The sequence below is a fragment of the Lupinus angustifolius genome, chromosome LG03 (assembly GCF_001865875.1).
Source record: "Lupinus angustifolius cultivar Tanjil chromosome LG03, LupAngTanjil_v1.0, whole genome shotgun sequence".
NCBI lineage: Eukaryota > Viridiplantae > Streptophyta > Magnoliopsida > Fabales > Fabaceae > Lupinus > Lupinus angustifolius.
Genome location: NC_032011.1, coordinates 725,870 through 751,298, shown reverse-complemented (window position 1 = coordinate 751,298; position 25,429 = coordinate 725,870). Strand labels below are relative to the sequence as shown.

Genomic DNA, 25,429 nt, shown 5'->3' with positions numbered 1-25,429 from the left:
TTATCCTGATTATCCTTCCGTTGCTTTCACCAATTGAATTATTAGAATAACCATAATGGTTCTTCTTAAAGAATAAAATATCCTCATATTATGATATAACTTATCTCATTCTGTCAGTAAAAATATGATATATGTATTATTTTGTTTAGTTTTAGAAATGTTTTTTATAGAAAATGATTAACTTATCTCCTTATACAAGTAGGATAAGAACATTCTTACTTTGTTATTTACTTTATCATTCTTATTTTCTTACTTCTGTTTTTAAATAAGAACAATTCTTGATTATTTTTAATCAAGGGAAATGGAGGAGAGAGATAGATTTTGTGAGAAAAAACGTATGATCCAAATAAGAATAAAAATGATGTTTGTTGTTGTGAGAAAAAAAAATATATTGTTTTCATTTCATAGAGAGTTATAGTAAATTATAAAATAATAAGTGATACCCAAATAAGAATGAAGATATTGTTTGTCATTCTTACTATTTTTATCTGAGTAAAATATAACGAGACTTTATAATATTATATTAACATATGCAATACAAAAATATGAAAAATGATATATTTTCCTAATTATTAATTTTGATGCCTACGAGAAATTAACATATCACAAAATATATTGAAGAAATGAAGATAATGATTGGTTTATAAGTGATATTAATTATACGGAAAAATAATTAGTAAAATTTGATTACCAAAAAAAAGATAGTTGGGTGGGAAAAGAAGGTTGTAATAGGAGTTTAGAACATCATCATCATTTCACCACAAACAACATGGCTTTAACTTCGCCACTTCTTCTTCACTTCTTCTCCGATCCTCCACCGTCATCTCCACCGTTATCTCCACCAACTATTCTACTCCGCCGTACCAACTTCTCCGTTCCCTCTCCACCAAAGCCCATTTTCAACACCCTCTCTCCCTCCCTCAAATGCTTAACCAGATCCACCGAGAATGAACAGTGCAGTCACAATGAAACCGCCGTATCGGATTCCGGTGAAGGTGTAAACGGTGAAAATGATCACACTTCTACTCCAACCTCTGCTCCTTCGAATAATCGTTTTGAGACTCAGAGAATTGCTTCTTCCGCTTCTACTGATTCTCTTTCACTTGGAATTCGAGAACCTGTTTATGAAGTTCGTTTTTTTTGTTTTATTATGATATTATGTTGTCAAATTTAGGAGCTTTTTTCATTTCTAGTTCAATGAACTGAAATCCTGTTATTATCATTCCTAACACTTAGTTAAAAAATTAATAATTTGAAATTTAGCTTTATAAGCTAGATTTCTAGCTTATAAAAATGGTGATAGAAAGATTAAAAGAATGATTTTTTGTAGAAAAATAGTTTTTTATATATTTCTTACACAACAGAAAAGTACTTATTCGTAGAGGCAAAACTTATTTTTGGTGATTTCTGTGTCTCAAGAGATAAGCCTCTTTTTGTAGGTGACAGGGCGAGGACATGCACACAGAAAATAAAATTACTTTTTTTAAAATCACTTATTTTTTTAAGCTTAAACAAAGCAGCAATTGCAGCAGCTTCTCTAGTTTTTTTGGTGTTATCCAATGATATCCCCATAAACTAATCCTCACGGGTGCATGACTACCCTCTAAGTGTCGCTCCAGGGATCGAACATTGGTCTTTAACCTTATACGGTACATGGGGATCTAGCAGGGACTAACATCATTGGACCGACTCCTTGTTGGTAGCAGGCTAGCAGCCTCTTAAATTCGATTGCACGTAGTTTCGTTTTCTTTTATGTGATTGTTGTGTTTTGTTTCTCATTCTATGTATGGGAAGGTTGTTGAAGTGAAGGCAGATGGGACAGTATCAACTAGAAAAATCAACAGGAGACAGCTTTTGAAGTCAAGTGGTGAGTAAAATGCTATGCCTGAACTCCAATTTGAGAACACTCTATGCTTGTTGTATCTTTTTATTATTTATGTTATGCGTATTTTAATTTCGGTTGGCTAAAATTGTATGGAGATACTTATATGACATACTACTATATAGGCAGTGTAATTTCCTACTACTATTATTTATTTTTATTTGCAATGATGCCCTCATCTCTAGCTATTGAATACTGTTAAGTCATTTTGTTTTCGTGTTATGTTGAATGTGTTTAATTCTTCAGGTCTTCGTCCACGAGATGTTCGAAGTGTGGATCCATCGTTGTTTATGACAAATTCAATGCCTTCTTTGCTGGTATAATTTGTTTTTCCTTATTTTTCATAACACGTCATTGTATGCTTATAAACACCTTCTTTATCAATTAATATTTATTCAATTTCTTCATCATGTATTAGGTCCGTGAGTATGCTATACTTCTAAATCTTGGTTCACTACGAGCAATAGCAATGCAAGATTGTGTACTTATATTTGACTATAATCGGTAATGTTTAATTCCGAAATAATTTATATATTATCATGGGCTTCACCATCATTGATATTTCTTTTTGTAACAAGGTGAACTAAAACCAAACTTCTGCCTCTGTTGAAATTATTATTTATCAGTAAAGGAGGGAAAGCTTTTCTCGAGTTATTGCTGCCTCGGTTGAACCCCAAGAACACCAACGGAGGGCCATCAATCCCTTTTGAACTTGAGGTTAGCCTGGAGTTTGCCTTTTTCATTGAAGATATTGATTACTGAATAGTATGACAAAAACAATACTCGGTACAGTTGCAGACACTTCCTGAGATAGTCTTGTGTGTCCAATACTCTAATACTATAGTTTCCCATGTCTTGTAGTATTTTTCCATAAGCCTTTATCGTTGAGAGCACAGGGTGAATACCAGTCTTATGAGACGAATAAAGAAAGAAAAACTAATTTTAACTTTATTTTCACTGGTTGAAATATATGACCATAGGCTTCAACAAACTTAGTAGCAGCCATTTCTATAAATATAAAAATGATGTGTTTCTTCCTAAATTTATTTTGAGGAATGGGTAGCATTATGACGTCGTTTTATCAATGTAGCCGACCTCACCTTGTGAGATTAAGGCTTGGTTGTAGTTGTTGAATAAGGATAAACAAAAGAAATATTAGAATGATACTTTAGTACATATTTATGTCCCAGGTTTTGGAAAAGGTAAAGGTGGTGGTTTGTAGTGGAATACAAGCATTGAGGAATTAAAAATAACACTATTAAAGCAAATAATTTGGCAACTTAAGTGGAAAACTTGCGGCAGAATGATCTAACAAAGGCGACAATTCCAATTCAGAAGGCAAGAAAACTTAAATAGAGAACCGACTACGGGGAATGAAAAACTAAGGAGATCGTGAATGAAAGTGAAATGGAGAGAAGTTACATATGCCAAATTTTGGAGAAAAGTCTGGCCTTAAAGTAAGTTAAGACGCCAAAAGAGAAAACACATCAAGGGGACTAAATGGTTTTGACTTTCGGGCAGTGGTTCACAAATAGTTGGGCTTATGGCTTTTTACTTCTGAAGTTAGGAGAAATACCTTCCTTAAACATATAAACAAACTTCAATGCTATTCATGAGCAAGCATATATAAAGTTGGTTGCCGTGGGTTTAATTTTGTTTTCATTTTTGTGTATTCTTGAGTCATCCATTTGGTTTGTCATCATAGGTATACTGTTGTGAAATTTCTCCCCCTACTTAATTTGTGAAACTTTCAGGTTGTTGAAGCAGCGTTGCTTTCAAGAATACAGCGTTTGGAGGGTAGACTGATGGACTTAGAACCTCGTGTGAGTATGGGAATGCAGTCTGTAACTGAGTATATTTGTGTTGATTATTTGTCTGTGTACACTTGCTGTTTGCTTTCTCTTTTTTTATGACTTTGGTATGTAGTTATTTCTAAACCTGCTTGTGAACCAAAACTGGTCTGAACTTTTGGGCTTGACATGTTCCTGTCACTCCGTCCATGCTTTTATATGATCTTAAAAAGTATAGGTATATTTCATGGTGATTTTAGGTTGGCATAGCATTTGTCTGAAAGCAGAAACGTTCTTGTTGAAATATTTAATAGACTTGAGTGGTTTTTTCCGCTCTGGGTTCTTAATAGTAGATCATAAGTTTCCATCTTTTCTTGGTCTCTGAGTGCACCCCCTGAGTGGAATAATCATTTTACTTTTCTCTTTTGGTCCTAGGTTCAAGCTCTTATTGAGGCTGTACCAAATCGCTTAACTGGTGACATATTAGAGGAACTTCGTATTAGCAAACAAACTCTGGTACTTTTTACGGAAGTGTTATTTTCCAATAAGTTACCCATCTTGAGCGGTAAAACACTGTAATTGTTTTTTTTTTGCTTCATGTTAAATTTCCAGGTTGAGTTAGGCTCTAGGGCAGGCGCTCTCAGACAGATGCTGCTTGACCTTCTGGAGGACCCCAATGAAATACGCCGTATATGCATCATGGGAAGAAACTGCACACTTAAGAAGGGAAACAATGATATGGAATGTGCAGTGCCCCTAGAAAAGCAGATTGCTGAGGGTAAATTGTTTAAAGCATTTTTTGTTGTTGCTGATTTGTTTCTAATTTGATTTTTTCTCATTATATGTAGAGGAGGAGGAGGAAATTGAGATGCTTCTGGAAAATTATCTCCAAAGGTTTATTCTCATTCCTAATTTGCACATTACATTTCATAATTTTTGTGTGTTCGTGTCTTGAGGACTTATATACGGTGTCTAGAATGAAGAACATATTATTACACGCCTTTATGGCCTCCCTTTTTTCAAGTTTTAAAATGCAGAAATCACATACACAAGTTGAAACCAAGAGTCTTAAGATTTTACTTATCAGTAGTATTCATGCAAGAGCATTACATGTTACAATGTCATGGATATCCAGAATGCTCTCTAATCCATGTTACAATATCTAAAAGGAATCTGCATTGAGAAACAAGCCTCATCAAGCTTTCAAAGTCCACAATTAGTTTATGATTTTGCCTAATGCTAGTTACCGTTCCTCGTGAGCTCGACATGTTTGATGATTTCATCACAAAATTAACTTGTATGTCTAAATGCACTTGCAGATGTGAATCTTGTCATGGTCAAGCTGAAAGGCTCCTTGATTCTGCAAGGGAAATGGAAGATTCTATAGGCGTCAATTTGAGGTTTGATTATCTTCCTTGTCTCTAGATCCAGAGGTGATAGCTTGTATCTAGAATTAAATATTACTGCATTCAAAGATTGCATAATTTGATGCTAGAAAAATTTAGTATCCATTCTAGAGCCACGACTACCAACTTTGGATTCAACACAACAGCATAGATTCAAACATTTCATTAAGCTATCCTGAATTGTTAGCCAAGTCAAGATCGTAGTATAATTTCATGACATTCAAGGACTTAAAGTTAGTCAGGTGAAGACCAATAAAGGATTTCAAAATGCATTATTCAGAAGCTATCTCACAATTAGGAATGCATGAAATATTGTTGCTGTTATTGTAAAGTTAAAAGAACCATTCTGGTTCCTTCGAACAACAATGTTACATATAGTAACTTGAGAGATAAGCATATAGTCTGACACCATATGTTACCTTTGCTTTATGCTCATAATTCAAGGGGAAAATAATGTGTTTACATCTATAGCTATCGGTCATTATTAACCTTATTTGTTCTAATACATTCGATTTTATTCTACAGCTCACGAAGACTTGAGGTTAGTAGAGTGGAACTGCTTCTCCAGGTTGGAACATTCTGTGTTGCAGTTGGTGCCCTTGTAGCAGGTACGTATTATGGACGATCCTTTGATACAATCTGCACAGTGAATTGTATTAAAACAACCCATAATTTTAACCAATATTTATTTGACTTCAAAGTAATCACTTAGTGGGATTTATTTCACAATAACTCCATTAGAATTAACCAATGATTAAAGTTGTTAAAGTGAACTTAGATTTGGTTAATTACAAACTCCATTGGATGGCATCAAAACAACCCACCACACTTTTATCTTAAAACCAGTAATACATATTTATTGTTTAGTTCTGAAGTTTGGCCAAAACATAGGAACATGCATTGCTTGCGTTATTTACGCACCTAGGTACGTGCTCTCTAAATTTTCTCCCATCATGATCACACCATAATGTTTATTTGATGTGTCTCTCTATAAAGAACTTCCAAGGTTTAGAATCTAGAGGTGCTCAATTTGATTTTGAATGGAATGTGACTAAGGAACATGCATTCACTTAAGAACTTGTGGTTAATAATTATGTCAAATCCATGAACATTGCCTGATCTCACATAAGAACTAGCTCATGATCTGAGAAAATAGCATGTACATTGCCTGGTCTATATCAAGATATATTTTTCATGATTTCAGGTATATTTGGCATGAACCTGAAGTCATATCTTGAAGAGCAAGTGGTGAGTTGTATTCAAAATCTTATTTGATGCATGACTTGGTTGATTCTTCATGCAAGTTGTTGCTGGTTAGTCTTGTCAAAATAATCAGATTATCTTTTGATTTGATGCAGTTTGCATTTTGGCTGACAACCGGTGGGATAATCGTTGGTGCTGTTATTGCTTTTTTCTTTATGTACAACTACCTCAAGGCAAGGAAAATATTTTGATTGGAAGAAACTTCAATTTAGGTAATAACATTCATTACCTTTTTAACCAATCTCCCCAGCAATACTGCTCTGAACTTTCTTCTTCCATGATCTTGATTCTTTAGTATGTAGCAGAACTGTGATCCATTATCTTAGTATTAGTTGAGGTAACTACCAATATAAAATCCTTATTTCAAGTTATGGATGCACCTTCCATTGTTTAGTCCTCAGTACAATCATAATTCTGTATCAAGTCCTCCAAGCCTTAAAGGGGTCTTCTAACTCATTTTTCAGGTGATATTTATGAAGAAAATTAGGCACCCAACACATGCAGTGATTGTACAAGAGGATGATCCAAAATGGGTAAGTATGCATGATATTACTCATATACTAATCTTACAGGTTATAGGAGTTAGCTTTCATTCTTATTTTGGAAGAGGGTGGACAATTTATTATTGCTTCATGAGGTCATTATGGCTATAATAATCATGAGGAGATGATTAGCTATCAAATTATTCTTCATTTAGTGATTACCTCTGGGTGTCTGCTAAAAGATCCTTCGACTTCGAAGCCGAGTTTGTTTTGTACAGATTTTTTATCACTGCAAAAGTAAGAATGCATACTTTGTAATGCACCTGCAAAAGTAAGAATGTATACTTTGTAATGCACCTGCAAAAGTAAGAATGTATAATTTGTAATAGGCATTTATCAAAAAATATTAACTCAAAAAGAAGTTGAATGAACCCATCTATCCATATTTAATTGGGTTGGGTGGCATTATCTAAAAAAATTGGTGCTGATGTATCTAAGATCAGTAAATTCGGTAATAATAGGATATGATATCCATACAAAACAGCTAAGTTAAAAATCTCCATATTTTCAGTTAAGCTGCTTGATGGTATCTGCAATAACAAATAACTAATAAACTTGTATTGGAAAATTGGTTTTGCACAACCACCCTGTGATTTTCTCAAAATTTACTGCTTAAGCACCTACATAGAAACTCTGATTCTTTACAATAACCTAGTTAAGTTTCGGTTAAAAGCATGAATGTGAATAACTTAAAACTAAAAACAAACAAAAATAAAAGATGCTATGACAAAGTGTATAGCATCAAAATATGGTATGGACAAGTCAAGAATCAACTCATTCAAATGTACAGTTAAAGCCCTTCAAAAGAAAATTATATCCTAGGGAGAAGTTTCAAACAAACTTCTTGTTCACAACATAGCACAGTTTGTATAGAAATGAAGGGTAGCTGTCTGAGGCATTCTGTTTTGCAATATCACTCTGTTGTGCCACACCTCCAGCTTTACTTACTAAACCCTATGTAAACCTTCCCAAATCACAACCTTGCTTATGACTTATATTGCACATGAGGTCTAATATAACAGCAGCTCCATACAAAATTATGCTCCAAGGACCAGCAAGGTTACCATATGAATAAGAACAGGTTGCATACACTGATACACCACCAGAAATGCCAAATTTCAATCTATTTTGATGACCTTATTGGTTGGGACTCTTTGAGTGGCTTTGGAGTTCCACTGATAGATATGTTTTCCACACCAACTTCCACAGCCTCCAGCTCAGCTTTTTCCCTCTTCATCCTTTCCGACATTTCTACATCTATAGCATCAGGTTGCGCAGTAGTCAACGAGGGTTCCAGCGTCCGAGGACCAGCACTGAACCATGGATGATTAAGACACTGAGCAGCTGTTGGCCTCTTTTCAGGGACAAAATCAAGTAATGGAACAAGGAAATTGGCCATGTCATTTGCTTCTTGCTCACTGAAATCATACTTCTCTTTCAGCACCTTATTAAGAGGCCAGAAACGCAGCCGGCGGATGTGCCTCAAATCACCAGATCTGTTGAAAAAGTCCCGGGAATAGCGGCCACCTAGTGCAATCTGAAGGAAATATTTGTTCAAATAATGCAGAACAGATAAAATATTTTGATAGAAGTAACAGAAAAAACATTGATACTAATTGCATTAAACTGCCACATTGTTTCTTTTTCGGACAGCAATAGAAATAGTGTGCCAATTTATATATAATGCCTGTTAATGGAGTAACCGAATTATATGTGAGATAAATGTAAGTACTTTTAATGTTCTTTTGTCGACCATAGCAACTTTAAAACGCTTGACATGCTTACCTTGCGAGGCATCATTCCAAGAAGCTCCATCATCAATGCCAGATGATCCTGTAAAATTTGAAATATCATCAAAATAATCCATTGATAGAAGTCCAAACGATCAAAGCATTATTTCACATTTATGTAAATCTTTTTCCAATATAATATAAAATAATGTCATTTTCAAAATAGCAAGACTTTCTTTGAAACAAAATACATTATTTTGAATGAAATGGGGGCCTAGAGCCCCAATGATCTTAAACAATTCACTTTGTCTGGCTACTTAAAAAGCCATCAGTAATTTGCGCCAAAGAAGCATCGTGAAGATTCAATTCTAAGATCAATGAAATAACTACATTCAAAATTGAAAAGATTGCGACATCTTTAGACAAAAGATGTCATAATTTAGCTAATTAATCATTTCACGATGCTATTGAGTATTGACACAAACACAGTTCTTCCAAGAAATGTCTTATGGGTGATCTAGTGCATAAAATGGAAGTCAAAGCCTGTATCTCTCCCTTTCGAAGACAAAGCTAAGGACAAGTAACTTTAAATCCTTAGTTGGGATAGAAGTCACTCTTTAACCAAACTATTTTTGACACCAAAACTATCAATGTAGCACCTTTATTACACCCCCACTTTTTTATTACAACAGTAGAGGCGGCATTTTGATAGGGTAAACACCTCACTAAAAGTTTATTGTTTTTCACATACAATTCAAATTACAGACAGAAACAAAGAAAAAATACAGAGGATGGTACAACTAATGGTCCAGGCAGTCAAAGAAAAAGGTCTTCAACAACAACCAAACCATTCAATGCTAAAGCCTTAAGAGTTGAACAATAGTTTTACTCTGTCACCCTCTACATCTCACTATTTCCCACCGTCCAACTTATTCACTCTCCACATTGGGGCTTTTACATGTCTTCTCTACACATGTCCAAATCAACTAAGACAAGACTCGGCCATATATTTTTACAAGTGGAGCTACTTTAACTTTCTCTCTAACACTTTCATTCTAATCCTGTCACATTCTCATCTCTTCCACATTGAGCTTATTCTCTTGATCGCGTTTTACTACCCAATTTTCAATCCCTCACAACATCACAAGTCTTATATTTGTGCGGTAAAATTCACTGTTAAGCTTGAATGGAACTTTTCAACCATAAAAACACTCGAAGCACTTCATTTTCATCCACCCGCTTGAATCCTATATTTAGATCACCCTCTATTACCCCATTATTTTGTATCACAGGCCTAAGACACTTAAACCATGTGACTTGAAGTATGGTATAGCCACCAAAATCACCTCCTGAGGACCACAAAAACTTCTATTCAGTCTAAAAATTGACAGCAATCCAGTTTCAAAGCCAAAATAATGCAACAACAATCAAGCCTTAATCCCACTATGTGAGGTTAGCTACAAACATTCATCGAACGACTCCAGAATGCCCTATCATAAATTTTGTTCAAAGCCAAAATAACAGTACTATTAATATTAACTGTAAGCATAAGATAATGATAGCCAGATATGAAGCAAAACAATACTTTTGAAGCCAAAAACAGGTTCAGTTACCTCATCCCTATCATAGTTGTCACCACTGTGAGGATCAAAAAGAACATCACCAGTGACAAGCTCAAAGCAAATGCAAGCAAAAGACCATAGATCTGCTGGAGTTGAGTATTTGGATCCCAGAATAACCTCGGGACACCGATACTGCCTCGTTTGAATATCATTTGTGAATTGTTTATAAGTCCAACAAGCATTACCAAAATCAACCAGCTTGCACTTGAGATCAACAGCTGCGAGCAACTTTTTTCTTGTAGAACTGCTAACCCTCCTACGACCACTTCCTTGTGGAGCATCCTTAGTTTCAGAAGCCTTTGTTGATTCATCTTTATTCACAAGATTATTAGGTTTACCTTCACTGGACTCTACAGTCAGTTTCATATCATTACTACAATCATCTTGCTCAGGTGCTTTAGAATCCTCCTCGACTTCCTCGGGTCCTTCCTTCCCAACAAAGCCTTGAGCTGCCTTTTTAGCCTTTTTTCGCATTTTCTTTTTCTGGTTCTTGGTCAGATCTCCATTCAAACTTTTATCATCTATTGTGGTCACAATCTTGGGCAGTGTCTTGGCCTTGGTGTTTGGAAGGACAAGGGGAACACCTGACTTGCTTAGATCCTTAGATGGATCTATTGGAGACAAAAGCAGGACATTCTCAGGCTTCAAATCAGTGTGTATTATAGAGAGCTCGCGATGCAAGTAATCCAAACCAGCCAAAATATGGAAACAAATTTCTTTAACCATGGGAAGGGGAACCCCTCGATAATCACTGTACTTTATAAGGGTAAGAAGATTGTCACCTAGGAATTCAAAAACCATACACACGTGCTGGCCATTAGGCCCTGAATGCTTAAAGTGATCCAATAGCTTGACAACACATTTCTTATCATCTGGGTCACCCCCTGCGATCTGCTTGAGAATCTTTATTTCATCCATTGCTGCTTCAGTGTAGTGCTGAGCACTCTTTTGAATTTTTAGGGCAACATACCGCTACAAACAAATAATTCCCCGTCAATAATTGAGCTCCAAATTAAAGATGAGAGCATGTTGTTGGCATGGTTTTCAAAGAATTACAGTCACCAAGCATATGCCATCTAAATACAGAAACTCTAGTGATACAGAATAGACATGATCAACAAAATAGAAAGTTAGAAAGAGCAACAAGGAAACAAAAACACGAACCACTACTTAAAAACGTTGTTTGTGTCAAAAATGTTACATGTGTGAAATGGGCTAATGTGATTAGCTTCAAAATAACCAAACAGATTTCTCCAAGCAAACTTGAAACTCCAGCTTCTCTAGAAACCGTTCTTTCTCCAATCAATTAAAAACAGTTTTTTCATGTTTTAATCAGACTTGCCAGACTTGTCCTACTTAGAAGGCGTTAGGAAGAGCTTATAGAGATTTTATTTGGGCTATGAGAACAACTTACAAAAATAAACTTACAAATATAGCTTATGTCCTTCTTATAAGCCCATCTTAGCTTATTTAAATAAGCTAATCAATAAACTTACAAAGATAAGCTGTTTTTAGCTTATTTCAATAAGCTTATCAAGAAACTTACAAATATAATATCTTTTAGCTTGTTCCAAAATATTATGAGTGGGCACTTAATAAAGCTGTTTACCCAAACGCGCCCTAAACCCTCAAAATATTATTTCTACAATAATAAAAAACTCATTCCTAATCCTAAGCACACACTAATTGTCAAAACTGAACAAGCATTAATTTTGCCACAACTTTCTGAAGTAAAAAAAACAAAGAAGATAGTACATATACCAATTTCTGAGTATCCCAAGCGAGCCACACAGTGGAAAAATGACCCCAACCGAGTTTACTCTGCACCACATAACACCCATTCTTGAAAGTGTCTCCAATACGAACAGCGTGGTACCCTCCACGCCTATAATCCTCAGTTCCTTCGTCCTCTGAACTGTAATCACTCTCCTCATTTCGATCCTCTGCCATTGAAATCACAATCTAAGGTATCGAAATCGATAAAGTGAGACTGAGAAAAAAAATTGGAAAAGTTAACAACGATTAATCGATTTGTGGAACAAATATTGGGGGTAACTAGTGTTGGAGTGTGAAAGAGTGGATTGAACCAGTTGATTTTGAAAGTGAGAGATGAAAAGGGGAAATTAGGGTTTTGTGAGTGGGTGTTGCCGCGAAAATATAGAAAATGAAAATGATACTCATGAAATATACGAGTGCTTAAGGTACTATTTAAAAAATAACTTTCAAATATAACTATTCCTTTGTTTTTTTTTTTTGTAAGGAATTAATATTTTCGGAGTTTGTAACTATTTTTTTCGATAAGTGTCACTGTGGTAGTTGAAACTTTGTAAATTTAGTGACGTTTTGTATCACTAAACTAACACCGCCTTGTTCGTTATTCCTTTAAGTTTGTATCACATATTCTTCCTTTCCTATATATTTAATTAAAAAAATACTTAGGTTGGGTTAATTTTTAGAAAATGTAGGAAAAATTATGTAAGAAAGATAAAAATGAATCTTGAGCTTATAAAAAGAATAAGAGAGTCCTATATATATATATATATGAAGATAACAGATTAAATAAGAAAAGTTGTTATGATTTTTACATATATTATGTTTTCAACTTTTCATTAGCAAGTTGTGACACATATTTTTCTCTCATCAAAGTACTATAAATAAATATAAAATTATATTTAAGTTTTGTCTCATGGAAAAATCATAAACATCAAAAGTTTAGCATGACAATATCTTATTTTAGACATGACTAACATCTCAATTTAAGCAACTTCACAGTTTCTTAATTGTTGAATTAACTAATACCATATGATATTTAACAAAATAAAACAAAAAGAAGAAAGGAAAACAAGAGAAAATGATATACACCCTATTAGTATAAGAGTTTTTTACACTATTATTGTATTATTCACTGCTCATTTTCAATTATCGTTGACTATTAAAAAAATAATTCAAATAAATGATGAATAATACACTCATTATGTATATATTTTTATATTATTCTCTCATTCCATTGCACCCTCTTAAAACTTGATATATAATGCATATTTGTTTTTCAATGTTGGTAATTGAATACCAACTTTTGAAGACTATGTAATATCATATATATTTACTTTTATTTATATCCTACTTTATATGAACATGTTTCAAACTTAATAAATGAACATATATTTATTACTCCATGTTGGTCAACAAAAGTTGTCCACCAAACATTTTCATTTGTTTTGGGTTTTGGAAGTTGCAAAGCATGAAGTACAATATTTCCAAATATTGATTTGATGATGATTTGGATGTATAAGTATAAAATATAATATAATCATTGATGTTAGGGGCCTTCAAAAATATAATCAAACTAGTACCAACAATTCATGCCAGAAATACATTTAAATAGAAAAATAACAACATGAAATATCACCATTCAAATTGGGTATTAATTTGAAGTGAAAGCAAGTTTTTGCCTTCATATTTCATTCTTCCCATTGAGATTGGAATAGTGTGTTGGATTAAAAGTGTTCAGCATCATAGCCTTTGTTTATTTATATGAATTGGGACACAAATTACATATCTTCAACGGTACATCATTCTCCATGTCGATGTCGATTCAGTCAGAATGTTACTTATGAAATAAGAAATGAGACACCGTTGTTGATAAAAGATTTTATAATTTCAAATTAATCATTGATGCAACTCTTTGTGGATCAAGAACCTCATCTCTTGGAAGAAAAGTTATAGATAAGTTGGTGAAGAAAGAATAGTATATCTAGAGCACAAGCTATATATATCTTCCATGATTCTAAAGTTTTAATTTATTTACTGAATATTGTTATGCTCCACAAGTTATGCATCTAATTAGATTATAAATAATTTGTCATTATTTTTCTTCTAGAGAATAGTTGTGGAGACAGCACAAACCAAATTAAACCAAGTCAATGTCTAAAGAAGATTATATATATAAAAAATTATTATCGTCATGTCTTAAGTCAATCACATCCTATTAAATAATATAAAAAATTATTTTGTGTTTTTACAATTTTTTATTTTGATTGGGTGTTATTTTTTAATTATATTAATTCATAAATACTAAAAGTGAGACAAGTAATTTCGATTCGAAAATAAAACGAAATAGTTGGAGCTGATCTATGATATGATGTATATATCCTCTAGAACATGTCATACCTCAGAATTTTTATAAGCCTTTGACAAACAATAGCGTTCAAAACAAAACGAATAATAAAAACAACAAATTACTAATAAAAAATACAAGCACGTTATAGAATAAAATTTTGATTTATATTTAAATTCCTTAACATGGTAGGCAATACCTTAATTCATTGTAAATGACCCAAAAGGAGTGGACTGACGCACGTGATTACGTCATTAGAAAATATAACTTTTTAATTAAAAAACAAAACTTGTGTAAATCGATAATTAAATTCACTCATTTAATAAATATAAGCAAATGAAAATAACATTGGAGTATAATATTTATAATGTAAATAGCAATTGAGGATAATATTACGAATAGTAAATTATACAACGACACTGTATAGTGTATGAAACTCATATATCCTAAGTGTATATATTTTTTCTCATAATAATTATAGTTAAAATTTCACTTCATTAATTAAATATTGATTCCTTATTTAAAGTCATAACCTAAAACTTAAACTATAATGTCAAACCGATTTATGGGTGTTTGAAATTATAGTTATTAATTACATATAAGAGGAATCTAACTTTTCTCAAACATAAACTGGTTGTGATCACAAATTTAAGCATCACAATAATAACTAAGATTCAAAGTAAATAGATTATATTAGAACCCAAGTTAGTTATTATATTCAAAATTGGAAATGCATCTCATTTCTTCTCAAATTACTCCTAATATAAAATTTGTGATTCATTGCTTGGTGTTGATATTTTCTATTCAAGTTATTTATTATTTGATGTTGGTATTCTTTTGACACTAACGCTGGTAATTACGGGTATGTATTCGTGTATAATACAAATAATTCATCCACATTTTTTCATTCAATATAACTTGATACATATGTAAACAAAAAGTTATATAAAGTTACAAATATTTAATAAAGAACTGTTCTTCTTATAGATGCGTAACCAATTCTTCCAACAAACTTCACTCGTAGAAATCAAATCATTAACTTTTTAGTTAGGAATCTAATGAAATTTTATATCGAATTTTTATTTATTTAATAAGATTGGTACCTACTATTAGTTTATATGAATATATTATTTAAGGGGAGAGACAATAGCCCAACTTCAACTATTTTTTATAAGAGAAAAAAATATACACGCTAATAGTGTAAGAGTTTTTTTTATCTGTTATTCTACTATCTATCATTTATTTTTAATTATATTTGACTTTTCACAAAATGTAATCTAAATGAGTGGTGGATGATGCATTAATTGTGCATCAATATTACACTCTTTATATAATTTTTTTTTAAATATTATATTTTCCTGAATTAGCACGTAGAAAGAGAGTGAATGCAACTTTACGTAATCCATAGTTGAAACTTGAAAACTTGAAACTTTCTCTGTTTCTCTTCTCTCTTCTCTCTTTTCTTCTCTTCTCTTTCTGTAATTACAATCATATTTCATTTTCATATATATATATATTTTTTGTAACATTTCTTCCAAATACATAATAATACTTATATAACTAACTCTACATACTATTCCACCGACACCAATGGCGCGTGTTTTTCTAATATACGCCGTGGCGGTGCTCACGGTGGCGGTGGTGGTTGTTTCTGGATCTCCGGCGACTATGACGCTGGAAAGAGCTTTTCCTTCAAATGATGGAGTTGAATTGAGTCACCTAAGAGCTCGTGATATGTTCAGGCATCGAAGAATGTTGAAGTCTTCAAACGTTAGCGTTGTTGATTTCTCTGTTCAAGGAACATTCAATCCCTACGAAGTTGGGTAATTTGCTTAATTTTAAAACTTGTGGATTGGATTCTGAATAATGAGTTTATTGCTTTATTCTATTGTTTCTGATTCTTATTGTTCAGTTCAGCTATAAGTTAAAACTTACAACTTTAACTCAATTTTCAAATTTTGTTTTAGAACCTCAAAGATTGTGTTATATGTTGGAGTAGTTACCTCAGTTTGTCTCAAATAAGAAACTTAGTCGCCAATTTATTGCTTGAGAAATAGAAATTTTCAATTTGAACCATGAGAGTTTTAAATGGAAATCATAATGGTCCCTAGAATTTGTCGTGTAAAGAGCTAATTGAATAGCATTTTGAGATTATTCGGATGGAATTTCTCATCGCCTAATATAGAAGGCGCGCTTATTCTCAAAGATGAATTCGGATATTCATAGCTGTTAGTTGTTTTTCTCCTTGCATTACATCTTTTGTGTTTTTTTAATTTAAATTTTAATGGATTATTTCAGGCTTTATTTTACAAAGGTGCTGTTAGGTACTCCTCCTGTGGAATTCTATGTGCAGATTGACACCGGAAGTGATGTTCTCTGGGTTAGTTGCAACTCCTGCAATGGTTGTCCCCAGACAAGTGGGCTTAAGGTAAACTCAAATTTTCTCTATTAATGATTTCAATATCATGGTTGTAGAACACTATTATAATGCAATTGGAATGTTTCTCATTATCATGGCTACTTGATTTGTTATAGATTCAGCTCAATTTTTTTGACCCCCGAAGTTCATCAACATCTTCAGTAATATCTTGTTCAGACCAAAAGTGCTATAGTGGAGTACAATCATCAGATGCCAGCTGTTCCAGTGATAACAGCCAATGCTCTTACAATTTCCAGTATGGAGATGGTAGTGGGACATCAGGTTATTACGTATCCGACTATATGCATTTTAATACTCTCTTTGACGGATCTGTGTCTACGAATTCTTCAGCTGTAGTTTTTGGGTGAGCAATCATGAGCCTGAAATGGTTAAATAGTCATCTGTATATCTATATTTTTACCCATGTTTGTTAGTTTAATCTTGGAAAGCATTAACTTGTGTGTGTTTTGGTGCAGTTGTAGCAATCAGCAGACTGGGGACTTGACAAAGTCTGATAGAGCTGTTGATGGAATATTTGGGTTTGGGCAACAGGACATGTCTGTCATCTCCCAACTCTCCTCAAAAGGGATAGCTCCAAGGGTGTTCTCCCATTGTTTGAAAGGAAATAACAGTGGTGGAGGCATATTGGTTCTTGGTGAGATTGTGGAGCCAAACATAGTTTATACTCCACTTGTTCCATCACAGTAAGTTCTTTCATTTCAAAGACCATGTTGCATTTTTATTTCCTTCTATTGCTTAAACTTATACATATATTTTTAGTAGTTGTTAGCAAATAATTCCATTCCGAGGTTAATTTGACTATCATAAATACACTGAGTGAATGTAGATTTGTGCCTTTGCCAAGTAATAATGTTTGAATAAAAGTAGATGGCAGGCAAGTATTTGATACTGGAGATCATTTGGCGTTTTAGGCTTCTAATTATTCGTTAAGAAAGATTTTTAAATGAAGTTTCAGCTGCCTGCCAATATTGAATATTGAAATCACTCCGTAATATCTAGTTACATGTTAGGAACATGATTGTTATGAAGAACAGCCTAAAGATGAAAGTATGAGTTTGAGATACTTATAGTTGTTACCACTTACCAATATACAGCTATGCAACTATGGATAATATGTTGTTGGTTTTTTTCATCTACATAGGTGCCTGCTCTCGGAACAGTACCTTGAGCAAGGCCCATATCAAATTCAGTCAGTGGTTGTTTACACTTTACTTGGTCCTACATATTTCATAGCTGAAAATGGATAAGACTAAAAGAAATTGGAATCAACCCTCAGAAACCGGAAAGAAATATATGTTCTACCATGAAGCAAAGTAAGATGTCATGTCTAAAAATGGTTAAAACTTAAAGAAGTTGAAATTAGCCCTGAGATCCGAGAAGGAAATATGTTTTACCTCAAAATATTATACAATTGAATAGGAGAATTTGAACTTGTCATTGAAGAAAGGCATTTTCTGCTGCAATACTGAAATATTTTGCATCGGAAAAAACCTTTTGACTAACTGATTCCTTTGCAATATTGCAGGCCCCATTACAATATAAATCTGCAGAGCATCTCTGTCAATGGCAAGACATTGCAAATTGATTCATCAGTTTTTGCTACGTCAAACAACAGAGGTACCATTATTGATTCAGGAACAACTTTGGCGTACCTCGCTGAAGAGGCTTATGATCCCTTTGTCAATGCGGTGAGTTTAATTTTTTGGTAATTTAATGTTATTTCAATTGACCAATAATAGATATTGCTTTGATGCTTCATGTATTAACTAGCAATCAAGCATTCTTTTTTGTCGACCTAAGGTTTATCAAATATTGATGGCAAATATTGTAATTTTATTAATGCAGATTACAGCTGCAATTCCAGAATCTGTAAGCACTGTTGCTTCCCAGGGAAATCAGTGTTACCTAACCACATCCAGGTTAGGTTGAGCATTCTATGGATTTTTATTTGGATTTTTTAAATTTTATTTTACTCATCCATATTTTGGTTATTGGATGATAAAATTAGATAATCTTTCATGCACTCTTTCTCTAACTCTTTTTGTCTATGCTGTGTTTAGTGTCAATAATGTTTTTCCTCAAGTAAATCTGCATTTTGATGGAGGTGCATCAATGGTTTTAGGACCACGAGACTACCTCATACAGCAGAGTTCCACGGTAAGTATTCAAGACTTATATTTTCGTCAATTTTCCAACCATTGGTCTAGACTACGTGATTTCTAAAGACATAAATTTCAAGTTGGAGTGAGTTGCATTTGACAATGGTTGAAGAATCATTGTCTATTAATCTGGTTTTTTCCTCTCCTTCCACTCATATGTCCTTTAAAAGCTAACTTTGATATTACTTTTGTTTCTAAAGGTCCCTTATCTGCTTTTTTGTTAATGGAACTTTTTTTATTTAACCAAATTTCTTAAGGCATATGAAACTATCCAAATTATCTTCCACTACCAACAAGCTTCTTCTACCCTCGCTATATTTGGTTAAATATTGTTATTGCTTATTCTTATGCCTTCCTAGCTCTCTTTTAAGTTATTACTATTATGAAATAAAAATACAGTTTTTCTTCAAAATCTCATTACATGTCATTTTCCCACTGAAATTTGTACCTTATATCATAGAGTTTTTTGGAAAATATATTTCATGGTGATTTATTGGACATTGCTGCTGATAGCTTTGACTATGTGCATTTACTCTCCATATACATCGGCCACATTTTTCTGATTTCTTTATAGTGTATGTTATCTCACTCAACGTTGTGGTCATCTATGCATGTTACAGGCACCAATTTGGTGTATTGGCTTTCAGAAAATCCAGGGTCAAGGAGTAACGATTTTAGGAGGTATTATATTCCATGTTTTGTTGGTGATATCTTTCTAGTTAAATTTTGCATTTGATTAAGGCTCAACTCACTAGCTTGATACTTGATCGCATACTAGAAAAAAAAAATACATTTGAATATAATTTTCTACCCATAGATGCTATAGTATCGTATTATAACCCCTTCCAATTTTTATTTCCCCCCACTCTTGCTCTGAAAAATTATCGCTATTGTTGGGGTTCAGTAATAGCATATTTCCATACTCAACCTGCTAGAATATCAATTTAAATTATTTTCTTTATTCTTAATTTTTTGTATTGATCATGTTATCTTTTCTGATTTATGATAAAACATTATGGTATCATTCGATCCATGTAGTTGTCTCCACCTAGCGAGATTAAGGCTTGGTTGTTATATCATGTTATCTTTTCTTGGAGAGTATGATACTGACAACATTGCTTTATTTTTTTGACAGACCTTGTATTGAAGGACAAAATTTTTGTTTATGATCTGGCTGGTCAACGCATTGGATGGGCTAACTACGATTGTAAGTTTCATATCTACTACCACAACCTAAGTTATTGCCTTTTCACTCCAACCAGTAGTGTTTTTATTTTGCTCTTTGTTCTAAGGGTTTGAAAAGCTAAGAATAATAGCCAACTTCATTTTGTAGTCACTAGGCTAGTATAATGATATTTAAGTGCGTTAAAATCAGACCCCAACTGATTTTTTTTCTTCCTAAAAGTGAGTTTTGAGTAGGATTATTCAATTTCTAGAACCAAAGAGGATCATTGTTTATCTTTAACATCAGATTCTAAATCTATTCTATTTGAATTCATTAATCTAGGTTCTTTGCCTGTTAATGTCTCTGCAACAACCGGCACTGGCAGAAGTGAATCTGTTAATGCCGGAGATCTAAGCGGAAGCACTTCTTTACATGATGGACTTCACAAGTTGACAAAAATGGGGCTTTTGGCTTTCTTCTTGCACATAACACTGATTTGCTGCTGTGTTTTTATACCATAATATATACACATATTATGAGATAGAACTAATAACATTCTTTTCCTTCATGTATATCTTCTTGCCGGTATATATTTTGTAACATTTGGCAAGACCACATTATTTTGAGTGTTGCTTGTGCCTCCTTTCTGCACAATAGGTTTGTCCATTTTAGCTTCAGGTGATTCTGTTGTATCAGTTATGGGAATCAGATCATCACTCTTACTTTTGTAAGCATTGTAAATTACCTCACAGAATTATTGATTGAATCTCATGGTTATACAGCTTTTTTTGTTTGAGATTGCTTACTAACACATGTACACAAAAGCTGATATTTTGGCTGCATTATAGTTAAGTTGAATAAGACTACACAAGTTTTAAATTGTTTTCTGCATATAATCATTGTTCTACCCTCTATTTTCTGTATCATAAGATGGGTTAACTCTTGTTAGTTGGTAGATATCAACTCACACTTGCATGAAAGTCTTAAGTTCTATTTTGCAAGTGTGATATCCACTCCCCTCTATTTTCTGCATATAGTCATTATTTGTCTCTATGGTTAAGAGTTCGAGTTGTAGGAGGCTCCCCTTTATGGGAAATAAAATATTGCAAGGGTATTTAAGCTGGTGGATGGCACGTTCAATGGATTCATTGACCGGAGAGATCGCATGTCAGGACTAGAGTATTACAATGTCATTAAAGGTAACCATGATCAATTATATTTGTGAGTAACCTAGTCTTTATCTTTTCTTCTACTTTTTTCCTTATATCTTTATAATTTTGGTTTTAATCTTTAATAATAATGTGGTTAACATATATGTAACACATGTCATACTAATGGTTCATGTTATTAACACATTATTGACAAAAGAAACTAAATTTTGTTACAACATATAAAGAAAACAGAACAACAAAAATATAAAGATTGAAACAAAACTTGTCCAAGTTTCATGGGCCAAAGTAACAATTCATTTCAACCTTCTTGAATTTGTCCAAGTAATTCATATAGAGTTGTAGTGCTAAACATAAAAACTATCACAGTATAACATCGTTAATCCAGTGGCATACACCATTGTTATTGTTATTAATGTAATATTTTTTGGTACATCAATTACATTGTAATATTATTTGAATGCACCAAAATCTGAATAATACTGGCTGATCCACCCTTTCATAATCTCAACCTCTTTCTTCCTTTGTTCCACTAACCATTCTGGATCTTTTTTATTTTCTGCCAGAATATCCAAGCAATGAGATCCTGCAAAAAAAATCAATGGTAACTATTGGTTTTTAATGTGTATCCTAGGAGAAAATGTGTTAATGATTCTATTAAAATTTAAAAGTAACATCATATTGAAAACTAAGTATTCAATATTCATATATAAAAATGATAAGTGAACTATTTTTCAATAAACTTTACTTTTAATAGAACTATTGATATGTGCATTAAATATATATAAAAAATTGTTATTCTCGGTTCTTAGGATTGAGTTTAAGAAACAAAAATGATGAGTAATTTGGAAAACTATGAAGAGAACTTTGTAATTACTTAAATACAATAATTTTTAAGATAACATCTAAGATTCCTTATCCTCTTCCCTTAACAAAACCCTTAAGAAAATCCTTAATTTATTTATTCTGTTGTCACACATCTATTACTTTTTATGTTTATTAACTTAGGACACGAAATTCTATCATAAATAGTGCTTAGACATGTCATATTTCTATAAAATAAAATCGGAAAATTGTTAAATCCTGTGAAACACTAGACAAAACCTGAAAATAATTACATATATAGATAAATAAACCAAACCAAAAAATGGTGTATTCTAATATAAAGTTAATTACAATATATTGATTGAAAAAGAAGGTATACCATTAACTGTATGTAGGGCAATAAGATTCTCTGATATATTGTCCAAAACCCTGAAATGTATAGAAGTTTAATAATACCAAAGTTGCTTAATTTAACATACAACTGTAGCTTTTTTTAGTTTTTTTGCTTACCCTCCACTACTATAAGGGTCTTTTAGCCCATTTGAGAAAATGATGTTGCTACCAAACCTTTTAAGGACCAATTTTATATCCTGTAATTTGCCACAACAAAATGAAGTATACTAATCTCAATAAAATGTTACAAATAAGATAGAACACCATTTGAAAATGAATCCTATGGATATTAGGATAGAGTCTAACATGTATGCATTTACGGGAGCACATATGTTGTCTCATATTTTGTACCACTCCATGTACTATCATCTCTGATTGGTTGAAAAAAATTATTTAAGCTAAAATTGTAATTATTAAATATTTTTCTGGCCGATCATATCTCCTGACACAAAGGAGTGGAACAACATATGTGTACCATGCATTGACAGTGTAGAATTTTTTACACTCGCAACACACTATCTACCATCGATTCGTATTACTTTTGTTAGAGAGTCAATGATTATTAACGTATGAGTGGTGGGTATGTATGAATAGTGTGAAAAATAGTTACGCTATCAGTGTATCATATTAAATCGATTAGGATAAAAAGAGAAGAATGAAACACTTACATAGCCTCCATAGTAAGTAGTGATCCAATGAGGACGAGGTAAGACACCAAAGTGTTTTTTGCACTCATTGGCATAGAGTTTTAGGCTGAATGGTTTTGGTTCAAACATGGTATTGTTTCCTATCCCAATAGGTATCACAAATTCACTACATGTCTGAGCATATAGAGCAATTAGTGTCATTTTTAGAGTAATGGAAGATAAATACAAATATTCATGCAACATATACACATATATTAAGCTCTGCTAGATCCAATATGATCGAAAAGTCAAAGGTTCGATTCTTGAGAACGACACTTGTTGGGAATGACAACGATGCAACTCAAAAGACATTAGTTCCTTACCCATAGAGGATGAGGAGATAATCTTAGTAGTACCAAAATTACATATAACAATCGTTAACCAAATACAACATCAACTAAGTCTTTATCTCACTAACTCGGGTCGATATATGGACTCTATCATAATGAAGCAATCGTTAACCAAGTGTTCTTAATAAATAGAGTGGCTCATGAAATTGATAAATCTAGTTGATGTTAGTTATGGAATTATGATAGAGGACTTGAACTTAATAATATAGACACACAAAAACATTCATACTTGTTTAAGTAGAAGGATGAACTACATCAACATGGAATGAAAACAATTTCATAAATGATGATGACAATTTAGAAATCTATGTACATCACAAATGTTATATACTTCAACTGAAAGAATGTCATTAACAGAAAAATAACTGAAAAATCTTTGATTTGTTAAGGCAATTCAATTACCTGCCATGTCCAACCAAAGTTTGTTTCAGATACATTGCTAGGTCCATTAACTCTGCATGTTGTGTTTCCCCTGTATGCTACTAAACCTGCATATATCTTACTAAGGATGTTACTTTCAGAAGATGCTCCATCAATGCCACTACATATCTCGGAAACCGGATATCGCGGCGGTCTATTGTATTGAGCAGCAATAGTATACAGAAAATACAGGTAGTCTTTCAGGCTAGAAGAATTATTTAAGGGGCTGCAAAATGTGTAATTGTAAGCAAATTAAGTTTTAAGATTATCTCAACAACAAAAAATCAAAAGGGGTGTGAAAATTAGTGTTAGTACTTGCAAGTATTGAATATATGGCTAAGAATAGAAAGACCATTTGGTTGAGAAGCTACTCTATCAATTTCAGACCAAGATTTTCTTATAGTTTCATAGCATGTTTCACTAGCTTCCTGCATAACAAATACCCTTGATTAGTTATATATAAACAAGTAGAAGATCAAAGTAGAGTATTGGAGCTTTATATATTACTCGAAAATCCCTTGTGACAACATCGTAGTAAGAATTCGGCGGCGTAATATAATCAAAGTAGAGAATTGGAGCTGATGAGGCTAATGCACCAATTGTTAGGTGAGGGTATTTCAATCTAAACCATGTAGCAAGCACTGCATAAAAAAAGCTATATTAACAACATATACAAGAATAACTTGCAGTATAACAATACATAAGTGGAATCTGTGTAAAGTGTATACTATTATTTGAGGTACTTACTTCCACCATATGATCCTCCAAGTACAATAATTGGAGACTTTTTAGCATGTAATGTTTTCTTTATATGTATAAGAACCTCTGCATAATCTGCTATGGCTTGAGCTGAGTTGAAATAACCAATAGTGCTTGCATTCTTGAATGCTTCTTCCCTTGATCCAAATGGTATCGATTTACCATAATATCGATGCTGATACGAAAACTACGAGTTAGAACCATCCTTTGAATATGATCAGAGTTAAATTTTAATAAAATGAGATTCTTTGCAGTACCTCTATGTATACTAAAAGAGCATTAAAAGAAGCAGCATTATCAGTCAGAAATCCGATGTTGGAAGGGGCGTTATCTAATGCTTCTTCGGCACCCAAGTAGGCGAATATTGGCGCGCTAGAGTCGGCACCACCCCAGTACTTGAAATCGATGAGATATCTTTGTTGAAATGTTGTGTAGCTTTCAGGTCTATAGTTGAAGTGATCTAGAGTTTGGTTATAGTAAAATTCTTTTGCATCACTTGCAACAAAGGTTGTAGGGTCTTGTAAGGTTTTTTCCCATTCAGAAATTGGACTCAACCTTGGAATGGTTAAAGAGTGTGTTGTAGTGAGATAGGTTGAGAAAATGAGAAAGGTGCAAAGAAGCAACAAGGGATGTTCCATTGAAACAAAAAAGGAGAATATGGGTTTTGAGGTTTCCTTGCATTTCATATGTTGGATTAATGAGGTCTTTATA

At 33.0% G+C, this 25,429-nt stretch overlaps 4 protein-coding genes across 5 annotated transcripts; 2 read left to right on the top strand and 2 right to left on the bottom strand.

Annotated features, from left to right (window-relative positions):
- On the top strand, nucleotides 739-7,139 carry LOC109342776 (magnesium transporter MRS2-11, chloroplastic). Its single transcript, XM_019580766.1, has 14 exons — nucleotides 739-1,129; nucleotides 1,795-1,867; nucleotides 2,129-2,199; nucleotides 2,301-2,386; nucleotides 2,509-2,599; nucleotides 3,637-3,705; nucleotides 4,108-4,188; nucleotides 4,285-4,450; nucleotides 4,521-4,566; nucleotides 4,992-5,072; nucleotides 5,604-5,686; nucleotides 6,283-6,326; nucleotides 6,437-6,553; nucleotides 6,806-7,139. Exons 1-13 carry the CDS (start codon nucleotides 770-772, stop codon nucleotides 6,530-6,532), a joined length of 1,347 nt encoding a protein of 448 aa, XP_019436311.1. The 5' UTR covers nucleotides 739-769; the 3' UTR covers nucleotides 6,533-6,553; nucleotides 6,806-7,139.
- On the bottom strand, nucleotides 6,012-25,429 carry LOC109342773 (lysosomal Pro-X carboxypeptidase). 2 transcript variants are annotated; one of them, XM_019580763.1, is made up of 11 exons: nucleotides 24,976-25,429; nucleotides 24,707-24,893; nucleotides 24,467-24,600; nucleotides 24,275-24,387; nucleotides 23,942-24,185; nucleotides 23,172-23,324; nucleotides 22,621-22,700; nucleotides 22,490-22,539; nucleotides 21,729-21,871; nucleotides 9,904-9,907; nucleotides 6,012-6,023 (listed from the first exon to the last, which is right to left on the bottom strand). In XM_019580763.1, the coding sequence occupies exons 1-9, from the start codon at nucleotides 25,402-25,404 to the stop codon at nucleotides 21,738-21,740; spliced, it is 1,524 nt and encodes a 507-aa protein (XP_019436308.1). In that variant the 5' UTR covers nucleotides 25,405-25,429; the 3' UTR covers nucleotides 6,012-6,023; nucleotides 9,904-9,907; nucleotides 21,729-21,737. The 2 variants fall into 2 exon arrangements, with proteins under 2 accessions (XP_019436308.1, XP_019436307.1); XM_019580762.1 differs by lacking the exons at nucleotides 6,012-6,023; nucleotides 9,904-9,907 and having other exon boundaries at nucleotides 21,661-21,871.
- Nucleotides 7,549-12,185, bottom strand: LOC109342772 (SRSF protein kinase 1-like). The gene is made up of 4 exons (XM_019580760.1): nucleotides 11,997-12,185; nucleotides 10,227-11,207; nucleotides 8,669-8,716; nucleotides 7,549-8,420 (listed from the first exon to the last, which is right to left on the bottom strand). Exons 1-4 carry the CDS (start codon nucleotides 12,183-12,185, stop codon nucleotides 8,007-8,009), a joined length of 1,632 nt encoding a protein of 543 aa, XP_019436305.1. The 3' UTR covers nucleotides 7,549-8,006.
- Nucleotides 15,783-20,912, top strand: LOC109342774 (aspartic proteinase-like protein 2). The gene is made up of 10 exons (XM_019580764.1): nucleotides 15,783-16,175; nucleotides 16,651-16,780; nucleotides 16,888-17,135; nucleotides 17,248-17,475; nucleotides 18,318-18,480; nucleotides 18,638-18,711; nucleotides 18,853-18,949; nucleotides 19,572-19,632; nucleotides 20,087-20,158; nucleotides 20,459-20,912. Exons 1-10 carry the CDS (start codon nucleotides 15,943-15,945, stop codon nucleotides 20,635-20,637), a joined length of 1,485 nt encoding a protein of 494 aa, XP_019436309.1. The 5' UTR covers nucleotides 15,783-15,942; the 3' UTR covers nucleotides 20,638-20,912.